This window comes from Nyctereutes procyonoides, unplaced genomic scaffold (assembly GCF_905146905.1).
Source record: "Nyctereutes procyonoides isolate TBG_1078 unplaced genomic scaffold, NYPRO_anot_genome, whole genome shotgun sequence".
Taxonomy (NCBI): Eukaryota; Metazoa; Chordata; class Mammalia; order Carnivora; family Canidae; genus Nyctereutes; species Nyctereutes procyonoides.
Genome location: NW_026574935.1, coordinates 1 through 14,842, shown reverse-complemented (window position 1 = coordinate 14,842; position 14,842 = coordinate 1). Strand labels below are relative to the sequence as shown.

The 14,842-nt window shown below is 36.4% G+C and overlaps 2 protein-coding genes across 3 annotated transcripts; one reads left to right on the top strand and one right to left on the bottom strand.

Moving 5' to 3' along the window:
* Positions 1 to 6,723: 6,723 nt before the first annotated feature.
* LOC129504496 (olfactory receptor 4C45-like) lies at positions 6,724 to 7,653 on the top strand. Its single transcript, XM_055317245.1, has one exon. The coding sequence runs from the start codon at positions 6,724 to 6,726 to the stop codon at positions 7,651 to 7,653; it is 930 nt and encodes a 309-aa protein (XP_055173220.1).
* A 42-nt stretch (positions 7,654 to 7,695) lies between these two features.
* On the bottom strand, positions 7,696 to 14,563 carry LOC129504381 (olfactory receptor 4C3-like). 2 transcript variants are annotated; one of them, XM_055317077.1, is made up of 2 exons: positions 13,667 to 14,563; positions 7,696 to 7,731 (listed from the first exon to the last, which is right to left on the bottom strand). In XM_055317077.1, the coding sequence occupies exons 1-2, from the start codon at positions 14,561 to 14,563 to the stop codon at positions 7,696 to 7,698; spliced, it is 933 nt and encodes a 310-aa protein (XP_055173052.1). The 2 variants fall into 2 exon arrangements, with proteins under 2 accessions (XP_055173052.1, XP_055173116.1); XM_055317141.1 differs by lacking the exon at positions 7,696 to 7,731 and having other exon boundaries at positions 13,655 to 14,563.
* Positions 14,564 to 14,842: the final 279 nt, after the last annotated feature.

The window sequence follows — 14,842 nt, the reverse complement described above, 5'->3', positions numbered from 1 at the left end:
AAGAAATCAGAAAAGAACTAACAAAAAAGAAAAAAAAGAAAAGAACTAACTCCAAAGTTGCAGAGGAAGGAGTGAATGAGATTACAGCAGAAATAAATGAAATAGAGACTAGAAAAACAATATAAAAAATCAATGAAACTGAGTTGTTTTTTTTAAAGTAAAACAAAACTGACAAACTTTAGCTAGACTGAGAAAATATCAGAAATGGAAGACTCATGCCACAGAAATAAAAGGATTATAAGAGATTATTACAATTATATGGTAATAAATTGCATAACCTGGAAGAAATATATAAATATAAATATACAATTTACCAAATCTGAAGCATGAAGAAATAGAAAATCTGAAAAAAACAATAATGAGCAAGAAAATGGAATCCATACTGAGAAACCTCCCAAGAAAGAAAAACCCCACACCAGAGGCTTCACGGGTGAAATCTAAAAACAACATTTAAAGAATAAATGCCAATTCTTCTCAAATACTTCTAAAAATCTGAAAAGGAAAAAACACTTTTAAACTTGCTTTATAAGGCCAGAATTACTGTTACCAAAACAAAGAATTAAAAATTTAGAAATAAAATGAACTAAAAAGTTTAAAGATTTGTAAACTGAAAATGACAAAACATTTATGAAAGTAAAACAAACAAACAAAAAGGCCAAAAAATGGAAAGACATCCTGTGTTCATGAATTATAAGTCAATGCTGTCAAAATACTCATACTATCCAAAGTGATCTAGAGTCAGTACAATCCCCATGAAAATCTGAATGGAATTTTTCACAGAAATGAAAAAACAATCCTGGGCACCTGGGTGGCTCAGAAGTTGGGCATCCAACTCTTGGTCCCAGCTTACATCATGATCTCAGGATCATGAGCTCAAACCCCAAGCCAGAGTCTGATCTCAACAGGGAGTCTGCTTGAGATCTCCTCTCCTTCTGCCCCTCCCTCTATTCACTCATGCCCTCACTCTTTCTAAAATAAATAAATAAATCTTTAAAAAAGAAAAAAAAAACAACCTTAAATTCATATGGAACTACAAATTACCCCAAATAGTCAAAGCAATCTTAAGAAAGAACAAAGCTAGAAGCATCACACTTCCTGATTTCAAACAATATTACAAAGCTATAGTTAATTAAAACAGTATGGTACCAGCATAAAGATAGACATATAGACCAATGCAACCGAATAGAGAACCCACAAGAAAAACCATGCATATACATATAGTCAACTATGTTTGACAAGGGTGGCAAGAATACACAATGGGAAAAGAATAATTTTTTCAACAAATGGTGCTGGGGAAAACTGGGTATATATATGCAAAAGAACGAAATTGAACCCTTATCTTATACCCTCACAAAAAATCAACTTAAAATGTACTTAAAATGTAAGGTCTGAAACTATAAAACTCTTAGAAGAAAGCATAGCAGAAAATCTTCATCACATGGGAATGGACTACAATTTCATGGATATGACACCAAAAGAACAGACAACAGAAGCAAAAACAGGCAAACAGGACTACATCATACTGAAAATCTTCTGTACAACAAAGGAATAATTAACAGAGTGAAAAGACAACATATAAATGGGAAAAATGTTTGCAAACATATATTTAATATGGGGTTAGCATCCAAATGTACAAAGAACTCATGCAACTCAATAGCAAAAATAGTCCAATTTAAAAATAAACAAAAGAGGGACACTTGGGTGGCTCGGTGGTTGAGTGTCTGCCTTTGGCTCAGGTCATGATCCGAGGATCCTGGGGATTGAATCCCATATCAGGCTTCCCACAAGGAGCCTGCTTCTCCCTCTGCCTATGTCTCTGCATGTCTCTCATGAATAAACAAAAATAAAATCTTTTTAAAAAATAGACAAAAGATTCGAATAGGCATTAGCACAAAGAAAATATGCAAATGGCCAATAAGTAAATGAAAATGTGCTTAACATTACTAATTATCAGGGAAATACAAATTGAAACCACAATAATATGTCATTTCACATCTGTTAAAATGGCCATTATCGATAAGACAAGAGAGAGTATTAATAAGAATGTGGAGAAAGGGAACGCTTGTTCACTGATGGTATGAATGTAAATTTGTACAGTCACTATGGAAAACAGTATGGAGGTTCCTCAAAAAATTAAAAACACCATATGATCCAACAATCCCACTTCTGGGTATAATCCAAAAATACTGAAATCAGGATCTCAAAGAATTCTTTGCACTCCTATGTTCATTTCAGCATTATTCACAATAGCTAAGCTGTGGAAACAACCTAAATGTCCATCAACAGATGCATGACTTAAAAAAAAGAAACATAGTATAAAGATATAGATATAGATATATGGAATACTTTTCAGCCTTAAAAAGGAAGGAAACTCTTTTTTTAACAATATGGATGAAACTTGTGGGCATTATTCTAAGTAAAATAAGCCCATGATAGAAAAAACAGTGCATAATTCCACTAATATGAAATATCTAAAATAGTCCCACTCTTAGAAGCAGAAATAAATGTTTTCCAGAGTCTAGGGGAAGGGAGAAATGAGCAATGATTGTTTAAAGGATATGGATTTTTAGTCTGGAAAAATGAAAAAGTTCTAGAGATGGTTGTTGGAGATGTTTGCACAACAATGTGAATGTACTTAATGCCACTTAACTGTACACTTAAAGATAGTTAAAATGGAAAAAATTTAAAAAATTAAAAAAATGAAAAAAAAATTATTATGTGTATTTTACCACAATTAAAAGAAAAACAAGGGAGGGGGTCAGTCGTAAGTGAGCAAAATTGTTAATTGTTGAGGACAGAGCTGAAGGCACTGTTTCTCATTCTGGTTCTGGAATTCAGGAGTGTATCAGTTTCATTAAAGGTAAAGGTTGATTTTTTTAAAGATGAGTCTGTGCAGGATTTCAGCCAGGTCTTCAATCCCTCATGAGTGGAGGGAGAAAAGATTGTAGTGGAGCCTCCTTTCTACAGTGTTTCCATCCTCTACCTCTGAATGTCCATATATAATGTTTAGCTATGATTTTTCTCAATGGCTATTATGTGGAAGCAATGCTCTTTACTGTAGATCTCCATAATTCATTTTGTGTGAGATAAAGAGAAAAGCTATATTCCCCTGAACACATCATGAGACCCTTCCATCTAGACACACGCCACCCAAAAGGAAGTTGATAGATATATGATTCATAAATTACCAATCTTTGGTAGCTGAGAATTTTGCCATCTGAGTCTCCTTGTCAGCCACTAAAAGTCACAGTTTCCCAGGGTAACATGGCACATAACCTTAAAAACTGGCATTTCTATTCTCAGGACAACTATATTAGTTAGAACAATCATATTTTCAGAGAGAAATCCATTCTCTGAACTCTGCCCTATGCCTAAAACCACCCCCTATCCTGTACCAGGCTCGCCAATGTCAAAATGATCAACAAAGCCCTATCATGAAGCTTTCCAAGTTATCTGACCAAAATCTCACCCTAAACTACAGCCAGAGATACCTGTTTAACCAAGGCACAACTGCATTTCTAAAATTGGCCTCCTAATGATGCTGCTGGGTGGCAAGTAGGAGAAAATGAAAGACTATAGCTGATGCTTCCAGCAAAGATTCCAACAGGACCAATTACTAATCCTCTGAGGACTTGAGAGATCAATGCATTACCAAATCCCACACTTTGTGAAAGTCTATTTAAATATTTCTCTTAAGTCAAGAAAGAATTACTGGATATTTAAGTAAATGGCAGAAGCAGAGCAGATAGATGATAGATAGATGATAGATAGATAGATAGATAGATAGATGATAGATAGATAGATAGATAGATAGATAGATAGATAGATAGATACCAACAAGCTTAAAATTTATATGGGAGACACTGCTTCCAAGCTTAGTGGTTTAAAAGCAGGAATAAAAATAATTTTCTCCATACTGCTCATGAACTTGTTGCAAAACATAAATTTGGCAGGATTTGAAAAAAAAATACCCAATCAAGTGGATCCAATGCACCTATACATTTTATAGTTCCATATACTAGCTTTTTCTGACTTGAAGATTTTGCTTTGTTCCCATTATTTTTACTTTAGATTAATATAGTTCTGAGATCTGAAAAATATGTGTATTTTGATGATGTGCTTATACTTTCATAGAAGGCCAGGAAAGTGAGTAGAAATTAAATCCTAGAGCTATTGAAGTTTCCTAACATAGAAAGCTCATTTTTGTGGATAAGTTCAGACTAATAATGGGAACCAAAATAAACTAAAATGACCAAGACTGGAAGAGTTGTCCAAGAGAGAATTCCAGTGTCCCACCTGTTAGTTTACAGAGTGTATTTTCAGCTGTGGAGCTGTGCCCTCAGGAGAAGAAAATAACTGGGTGTGGTCTAAAAATAGTGGAATCCACAATCAACTAGATCCAGGTTGGTAATAACTAAACCTTTTCCCTCAAATTATAAGCAGATCAACTTAATTTAGCCATGTATTTTCACCATATAGTTTTTATAGCTATGTTCTGTGAATTGAATGTAATGTTTTCCCTAAAAATGAATTTGAACATGATGACATGAAAATACAAGTAGAAAATGTAATCTATAATGCTGCTACACAAGATGCTGTTGAGAACCACTAATGTCACTTTTTTAACATTGTAGTTAACATGTATGTAGAAGTGGATTGCTTGGTTAGGTTTCTCTATGTGATAAGTTGAAATTGTTTCCCCTTTTCGTGACCTTCATGTTGCCACAGTGAAATTAGAATTCATGAATTAAATCTATTAATAATGATTAAGCACATACTTGCCACCTATAGGAGCCATGGATAGAGAAGAAGCAACTAGAGACTGACCTTTCTGGAAAACAAAAGATATCTTTCCTTATCTTTATTGAAGCTGAAAGATCATGATGCTGACTTCTGTGCCCTGGAAGTTTTGAGGAAAAATATGTGGTTGTGTTTTTTGGCAGGGATTGGGGAAGGAGAAATAAAGGGGGAGAAGGAATAAAATATCCCATGATCATTTGTAACATGTACCCACTATTTAAAATCCAAGCACAGATCATTCAAAAAAGAAATATATTCTTGTATATGTTCAATTTTTCCACCAATTGGCGATGAAAACTTCAAGTTCATCTTAACTGATTAAACTTATGTCAAAAGAAAAAAAAATGTATTTATCTTAGATAGTACTTCTGTCTCAACAGTAGGAAATTCAGGGAAACCTCATGACTCATTTAATTCCATTTGTAAAATTGACTAAGATTATTTATCTATTCTAGAGCATTATTCTATATGTGATGAAAGAACAATTGCACAGAAAATATTACTCAGCCATTAAAAACGACAAATACCCACCATTTGCTTCGACGTAGATGGAACTGGAGGGTATTATGCTGAGTGAAATAAGTCAATCCGAGAAGGACAAACATTATATGGTCTCATTCATTTAGGGAACATAAAAAATAGTGAAAGGGAATAAATGGGAAAGGAGAAAAAATGAGTGGGAAATATCAGAAAGGGAGACAGAACCTGAGAGACTCCTAACTCTGGGAAACGAACAAGGGGTGGTAGAAAGGGAGGTGGGTGGGGGTGGGGATGACTGGGTGACTGGCACTGAGGGGGGTATTTGATGGGATGAGCACTGGGTGTTATTCTATATGTTGGCAAATTGAACGCCAATAAAAAATAAATAAATACATACATACATACATACATACATAATAGATAGATAATTCATTGAAGAAATATTGAGGACTTTCAGGGATCTTTGTATCACTTACACGTCTGCATGTAAAGATGTGGGAAGAGTGAGTATGTAATAGCCATGTTTAGCCAGATACAACATCCAGGGCTGCCAAGTGAATGCAGCTCAGAGAGCTGTTATATAGTTCCTTGGCATTCTGAAGGGGAAACACTCCATTGGCAGCTCTGTCTCTGTGTGTATGTGCATTCGTTTGACAGAAAGGAATCACAGCTCAAAGAACAATGCTTGTATAGACATAGTAAGGATGGCACTTTCCTATCTGATATACAGTTGACTTTTTAAAGAATGTTGTGTCATATACCTATATTCATGCCAATGAGCAAATATAATTTCAAAATAATTGCCATTGATGAAATCTGTCCCAAAAACAATGAGAGAAAGCCATCTATAAGGTTTCAGAGCCAGAGTCTGGAAGTCAATCATAAGTCAACATTCATAATAACACGTTGCTTTTATTCTAGAGTTTATGACATATTGTCACTATTTAATGTATGTGAATAAGAGAAATTTAACCTTTTGACTCTTTACAACTATCTCCAAAGCAGTAGAGGTGAATGGAAGGTGTGGTCCATCAATCCCAGACACCAGGACCAAAGAAGTGACGGAAGATTTTCGTGTTGAATTAAAAATACTAGTCAAAAGTCATTATATGGTTTCACTCATACAGGGAATATAAGACATAGTGAAGGGATTATAGGGGAAAGGAAGGAAAGTGAGTGGGAAAAACTAGAGAGGGTGACAAAACATGACAAAACCCTGGGAAACAAACAAGGGAAAGTGGAAGGGGAGGCGGGCAGTGCGATGAGGTGACCAGGTGACGGGCACTGAGGAGGGCACTTGATGGGATGGGCACTGGGTGCTATACTATATGTTGACAAATCAAACTTCAATAAAAAATACATATAAATAAATATATCATTTAAAAAAAAGAAATTCTATGAACTTTCCAGATGGACCATGTGCTCATAACCCAAGCTGACTCCATGGAAAGGATGAACAATGTAACAGAATTTGTTCTGCTGGGCCTGACCCAGAATCCAGAACTGCAGAAATTCTTATTTGCTGTATTTCTAATCACCTACTTGATCACACTGGCAGGTAACCTACTCATCTCAGTCACCATCTTCATCAGCCCAGCTCTGGGTTCTCCCATGTACTTTTTTCTGTCCTACTTGTCCATTATAGATGGTTTATACTCTTCTTCCATAGCACCCAAAATGATCTTTGACTTAATCTCTGAGAGGAACACCATATCCTTCAATGGCTGCATGACTCAGCTCTTTGCTGAACATTTCTTTGCTGGAGCTGAGATCATCTTATTAATTGCCATGGCTTATGACCGCTATGTAGCCATCTGTAAGCCATTGCATTACATGACCATTATGAGCCGACCTGTCTGTGGTTTCTTGGTAGGAATGGCTGGAATTTTAGGCTTTGTTCATGGAGGGATCCAGGTTTTGTTCATGATCCAGTTACCATTCTGTGGCCCCAATGTCATCGACCATTTTATGTGCGATTTAATACCTCTCCTGGAGCTAGCGTGTGCAGACACTCACACTTTGGGGCCCCTGATTTCTGCCAACAGTGGATCACTTTGTTTGCTCATTTTTTCTATGCTGGTTGCTTCTTACGTTGTCATCCTGCGCTCCCTGAGGACTCATAGCTCTGAAGGGCGTCGCAAAGCCCTGTCTACCTGTGCTTCTCATGTCACTGTTGTCATCTTATTCTTTGTACCTTGTTCATTCCTGTACCTGAGACCCACGACCTCCTTCCCTGCTGACAAAGCTGTGACTGTGTTTTGTACCCTAGTAACTCCTATGTTGAATCCTTTAATCTATACCCTCAGAAATTCAGAAGTAAAAAATGTCATGAAGAAACTCTGGGGACAAATAATGAAAACTGGTGACAAATGAATCTTATGATTAGAGTATTTACATTAAAAAATCTAGTAATAATTAACAGATATTTATTCCCTTTATTAGTTGATTAAACTTGGGGCAATCAATATCCTATCTGGGTCAGTATTCTTTAGGAATACTTATATTATGGGCAGGGTCAATGTACCCATTAAAAAGCACAGTAGGCACAGTGCCTAGAGCCCACAATAACTTTTGGAGCCCTTGAAATGGTTTAATTTCTTTTAAAATATGAAGAAAAAATAAATATAAGCTAAACGCAACTTAGAGTATAGTCATCTTTATGCTAACACAGTCATAAAATATAATTTTTCATATTTTTTATGGAGGAAAAGGATTCATAAGGACGAAAGGAGCAAAGGGCCACAAAAGTCATAATGCTGTCCCGATTGTGGGTATGAAACAGATCAGCAGCAATATTATTGAACACACTTTATATCCAGCACTACAGCTAGAATTAAATGTTATTTTAAAAGAGGAAAAGCAACTATACATGCAAAAAGGTATAGAACACCAGGGAGTCTTTGAGAAGTACTTTCATCCAAATACATTTTTTCTTAACTTCTTAAATTTGAAAGGATAGATGTTATAGATGTTCCTGCACAGCAACAATAAAAAAAAAACTTTTTATTTGTCACAGTCCTAAGAAGAGAACACTTGCATACAAAAGTATCTTTTAAAAATTACATCACCACCATTCCCTGTAGTATACAATTGTCTACAGAAAGAATTAGAGGCAGAATTGGCTGATGCAAAAGAAATACAATTAATCAAGTCTGCAGAGTTAAGGCAGAAAATATCTGTATGTTAAAGTCATGTTTTAGATGTGGACAACAGCTGGGGCAGGAAATTACCAGTAGTGTCACAAAACTGAACAATGACCACAGATCTGGATTACAGAAAAGAATTCATAACACGTACATAATGAAATTCTATGAGAGATTCAGAAATAGTCAGATGCTTTGAAGTTAGAGATTAAGAGCTTTGGACCAAATAGACTTTTTCATCTTGTCCCCTACATTAATTAGCTTTGTGAATGTAAGCAAATTGCTTCATCTCTCTACAGACTTAACCTATAAAATTAAAATAGCATTACCCACTCTCTTAAGAATTAGATGACTTAGATTGAAAAAATGAATCTGCTAAAAATTAGTGAAATTGCTCAGACATGGTTACAGCCTTCACAGATGTCAAGCACAGAAAGTATGCCAGGGACTATAGCTGCTGACAAGAGGAGGCCAAGAACACTGCCACTGTCATTCATGAACCATGATCACAGAAGGACCAAACATCTGTGCCAGCCCACTTCACTTCAAAATAAGTCACATGCTTATGAGTAAGGACAGTATAGAGGAGAGTTATCTCAGCAAGGAAACTAATGGAACCTGGGAGCAGATCTCTGGACACTAAAAAACCTAGCCCACAGCCAACTTCCTATTCTGGGATAAAATGCCCTTCACACCTCTGCAGTAACAAATAGGGAAGCTGGATAGAGCAAGTGTGAGATGTTTGAGCAGAACTTATTTCAAAAGCTCTCACTAATGATGGATCCCACTGTGGTGCTCTGGAAGGAGAAGGGAGAACCCAATGCCAGGGACCAACAGACACATCTCTGTACAGAGCTTGTGATTCCTGAGAAAGAGCTCAGAAGCTTGTATTCAGAAGGTGATTTCAAAACCAGGGATTTGAATATCATATGATGTTAACATTTCTCATGTTCTCAGGACTTCATATCAGGTTAAATCTCATTCCATATGAAGGCCTTTTAAAAATAAATGTTTTGCCATAATAAACAAACAGATAGTTAAGAGAGCAAAGTGGTGGTTGTCAGTGGTAGTTGACAGAGATGGTTGTGGGGGGAAGAGTGAAATAGGTAAAGGAGATTAAAAAGTGCAAGCTTTGTTATAAATAAATCAATCAAGGGAATGAAAAGCACAGCATAAGGAATATAATCAATAATATTGTAATATTGTTGTATGGTGACAGATGGGTGACTACACTTATCTTGGTGATCACTGAATAATGTACAGAACTATCAGATCACTATGTTTTACACCTGAAACTTCCTAACGTTGTATGTCAATTACCCTTCAATAATAAATTCCAAAACATAGATGTTTTACCAGAATTTCCTGTGAATGACCACCTTGTAGATATACACAAGGAGCAGTATGTTTAAAATATCAAACTTATCCTTTTGGATGATCTGCCTGTAGTTCCCATCAAAGATGGGATGAATGGGATAATGATAAAATAAGAATGATGATGCTCATGATCCTGATGATGACAGCTTATGTTTCGAGCACCTTCTGTGAACTATGTCCTAACCTGCGCTCTCATTTGTATGCTTTGGAGGCAGTAAATTTATGTCCTTATTTCTTCCCTTAACTCAAGTCTCAAACTGTGGAACTTACCTCTGTTTAAAACATTTATTTGAACATAATGGGGAACCTGCCCACGGAATGGTGTGAACATCAATAAAACAATGCTAGTATAAATCATTATGATAGCTTATTTTTATTTTTTATTTTAAATTTTTTTAATTATTTTTATTTACTAGGTGCAAAGTGCTTTGTATTCACTTTTTTTGTTAATAAGTTCTTACTATGGCCCAATAACTGCAACAATTCTGATTTCCCCTATTTCATGAATTAAGAAACAATGGGTTGGAGAGGTTAATTATATATATAGCTCAAGATCAATTAGCTAAAATTTTCCTACATCATAATTCAAATCTAAGCCTGTCTAATCCAAAGCCTTCGTGCATTATCAAATCCATTTGTATCTGCTCAATACAACCGGAGAGCAAATTAAAATTTTTACATTTCTCTTCAATCTTTGAATTGAATTTTCTTCTTGGAACCCTTTGGGTCTTCATTGTTTGGACCAATTTGAAGGTGGATTTGCCTTCATAGATAGGCCAGGCTGAAAATATAGAAGTCTGCAAAGAACCAGTTAGTGACTAGGCAGTAATCTGTAACTCCACGAATGTTTTGAATCCCACATAACAGGAAATATTTTGAAACTATCTTCTCCTCCATTGGCAATAGTTTGTACATAAAGAAGTGACCTGTGGCTTATATAGCACTGCTTTCCCCTGATAAATAAATATCAAATATTTTTGACATGAATATGTGCTCTTCTGCTATCATCCATTAAAAAAAAAGGAGGAAAAAACTTCACTGAGGGAAGAAAGTTCAAGATAGATGAAAAACTATTTTTTTAAAGTAGCTTGCCAGTAGCCACATAACAGTAAGCTCTGGAGTAAAATTCTCAAATGCAGTTCTTCTGTTTTTGCACCACAAGCTCATTTTCAACAGTACTTAAAATTTGGAAGCTAAACTATTTTTAGCCTTTCTTCCTCTGTTGCCCACTGGGCATGGAAGGGCACCAACATTAGATGCCATCAACCTGTCAGATGCTGTGCTCTTCATGCACATTCACCTTTCACAAGGGCATATACTAAGAATTAAAATACCCATTTTTGGACAAGGAAACCTATGATCAGGAAAGTTTAAGATGGCTTGTAAGCTGAACAGAGAAATCAGTTAGCCCCAGAGAGGACCTTTCAGGATAGCAGAACCTTAACCAAGTTTATAGAACAAATCGAGGGAGGAATGGTGGGACAAGAAAAGGGAGGAGGTGAGGGAGGAGGAGAGAAGGAAAAGACAACCAGGATAACCAGTTATCTACCAAAACACTGATAGGGACTATCTCTGGGTAATGGCTAATAGATGGATTTACACATGCACAATTGTGTGTGTGGGCTCACACATGTGTGGATTGCCCACCTTTGTTTTCCTAGATTCTGAATTTTAAAATAAATGTGTATTTGGGGAGAAATGTGTTTTACCCTAGACTCCAAAATGAAGACACTGCTACCTTTGTAAATAAAATTAGTAATAATTTTTAAATCATATAGAAAATTTCTGGTGATATTTACTCATGTATTTATTCTAGCAAGTTGAAATTTTTCAAAAATAAGGAGCATTCGTAAGTTAGTTGGGCTGTTGTTAACCATGATTCAGGCAACAAAAAACAAGGGAGCATTAGGATCAGTCTATTATGCTAATTGATATCTTCACTAAAAGGTGCTTGTCAAATTTCAATGAAGTAAGTATGCTTTTCTAGAAAGTCTCCTGAGATAAAATTGTGGGACATTGTGGCGATTGTGGGGTGGGAAATGGTATTTTTTAATAAGCTACATAGTGACTTCATATTTATTAGTTGATTGGAAAATTGGCTCAATGGTACTTTTATTATCCAACAATAGAAACGAATAGGTAGAGAACTGAAGGTCTCCATTACACCTAGTTTTATTAACTAGATTATTGGAATGTGACAAAATGAAAGATGGTATGATTTTTCCTAGGAATTTTGAAAGTTTATTTTTGTTAGACATAGCATTTGGGAATAAAATAATAACTACTTCTGATGAGCTCCTGAATTTATTGGTTCTTGGAGACTAATTGTTGAATACTCATAGTAGACAGATTATTTTTCATATTAATTCCTAGTTTGTTTTTTCTTAGTGTAAAAAGTAGATATGTTGCAACAGGATGAATTACAGATTATTTTTGAAACAAAGGAGAAGTTTATTATAAATTATAGGAGCCTCCTAACTCTTAAAGAATGAAATCTGAGAAGAGATGGATCAGAGTTCTTTTTTTTACATTTTTTAAATTTAAATTCAATTTGCCAACATATGGTATAACACCCAGTGCTCATCCCATCAAGTGGATCAGAGTTCTTAAAAGCAGGAAAAGAATGGGGCAAATGTGGACATACATTTCAGATTCCAGAACACAGGCATCCCTTGGAATATGAAAAAGGAGTAAAGAAAAATAAAAAGAAATGCCACTTTGCATCACTTGCCCAAAAACTAAGCCAATCTACCCTAAGCACAGCATGTATTTCATACCTAGAACAGATAAAAAAGTGAAAGAAATCAGCCTCTGTATGGAAGGTTAGGAAAAGGTTGAGGAACAAATCAAATAAAACATGCTGTGAGTAAGTATGCCAGAACCTGGGTTCTGAATTTGACACAGATTTCCTAATTTAATTCTCACAATAACACTTTAGATATGTATTATATTTATTTTTATTTTAAAGACAGACACCAGAGGTCAATAGAACTTCTGTCACTTAGGGGCACCTGGGTGGCTCAGTGCCTTAAGCGTCCAACTCTTGCTTTAGATTCTCTCAATCTCCCTCTCATCTGCCCTTTCCCCTGCCCACACATGCACACACACATGCTCTCTAAAATAAAGAAATCTTCAAAAAAAAATGAGAAGAAGCAGAAGAAGGAGGAGGAAGAGGAGGAGGAGGAGAAGTAGTGGTGGCGGTGGTGGTAATTTGGTTAATAGTGGTAATTTGGTTGCTTATTCAAGGTCATGCTACAGGTAGGTGTAGGAAATAAAACAGAAACTCAGGTTCATCTGCCTCCAGAGCTAAAGTCTTATAGAATAGCACCTATGCCAGGGATGTCATACAGGGTGATGAGAAGGAATAGAAGCTCTGCCTAGATGGACACAGACTGCTGTACACAGCTAAGCATGAAGTGATTTGCCTTAAGTTGTGTTTTGCCTCACATTTTTACAGCTCAATTATCACATAGACTTGAATGATACAACATAGGTTGCTATTGAAAGATATGGATGATGGATCAGAAAAAAACTAATTTTGAGTGCTAGCTTAGGCACTTCAAAGCCAGATAATCTTAATTAATCAATTAATTATATGAGGAGTCAAAAATTTCCTCATTTCTAAAACAGGCATAATAATCATTTGTGCCCTATATATCTCATACAGCTGTTTTATCATCAAATTATGCAATTATAGGAGAACACTAAACCATAAAAATCTACGAAGATGGACACATTGGTAAAATGGAATAAGGTGATATTCAATAATATAAACAAGTTTTGGTTTGTTCCACTTACAGAAATAAACCCATTTTTGTTTCCTGCTTTACCAATCATTTTACACCTGCAGTTTCTTACTGAGTGACGAGCTTTCTCATGGCATTTTTTACCTCTTCATTTCTCAGGGTATAAATGAGTGGATTCAACATAGGTGTCAAAATACCATAAAAAACAGACACTATTTTGTCTATGGACAAAGTAGATGATGGCCGCATATAAATAAATATACAAGGCACAAAGAACAGGGCAACAACAGTGAAGTGAGCCCCACAGGTGGACAGGGCTTTACGTCTCGCCTCCGCACCATGGTACCTCAAGGAACGCAGGATGACAGCATAGGAGGCAGCCAGCATGAGGAAGTTCAACAGGCAGATCACACCACTGTTGGCGACCACCAGCACGCCGATGACATACGTGTTGGTACAGGCAAGTTCCAGCAAGGGGTACAAGTCACAGACAAAGTGATTGATCACATTAGGCCCACAGAAGGGCAGCTGAAGGACCAGGAGGAGCTGGACCAGGGAATGCAGGAAGCCTCCCAACCAAGCCACCCCCACCAGCAGGGCACAGAGATGCCTGGTCATGATGGTCGTGTAGTGCAGGGGCTTGCAGATGGCCACGTAGCGGTCATAGGCCATGACTGTGAGCAGAATGATCTCAACACCTCCCAGAAAATGGGCTCCAAAGAGCTGAGCCAAGCATCCCTCAAAAGAGATGGCTCTCCCCTCACACAAGGAGTCAGCAATGAGTTTAGGAGCCATAGAGGAAGAATAACAGGTGTCAATAAAGGACAAGTTGGCCAGGAAATAATACATGGGGGAAGCCAGCATGGGACTGGAGGTGATAGTGACCACAGTGAGCATGTTGCCACACACCGTGGCCACATAGATGATCAAAAAAAGCACAAAGAGGACCCGCTGTATCTCTGCATTCTGTGAGAGTCCCAGCATGAAAAATTCTGTGATATTGTGTGACATTTCCATAGAGTCCAAGAAGAAGGAGAATGCACATATGCTATTGCCTATAAAGTCAAGAAAAGAACATTATTTTAACAGAATCGTAGGAAGGAAAAAGTGTTGCAAGGTTTTCTTGGGACACCCCCACTTCCCTTTGTCTCTCCTAAATTCTTTCTGTTCCAAAATTTTTATACCAACTCACTCTGTCAACTACTAAATGTGATCATATGTCTATTGTTTAAACTTTAGCAACACTGGGCAGTAGATATCTAAGTTATTACATGAAAATGTAATGAGGTAGATCAC

Excerpts from the sequence above, each read along its gene's own strand:
- LOC129504496 (XM_055317245.1), top strand. The coding sequence starts at position 6,724 with ATGGAAAGGATGAACAATGTAACAGAATTTGTTCTGCTGGGCCTGACC.
- LOC129504381 (XM_055317077.1), bottom strand. The coding sequence starts at position 14,563 with ATGGAAATGTCACACAATATCACAGAATTTTTCATGCTGGGACTCTCA. Across the intron at positions 7,732-13,666 it reads AAAATGCCATGAGAAAGCTC|TTTAATCAACTAATAAAGGG; the intron begins GTCACTCAGTAA and ends GATTGCCCCAAG.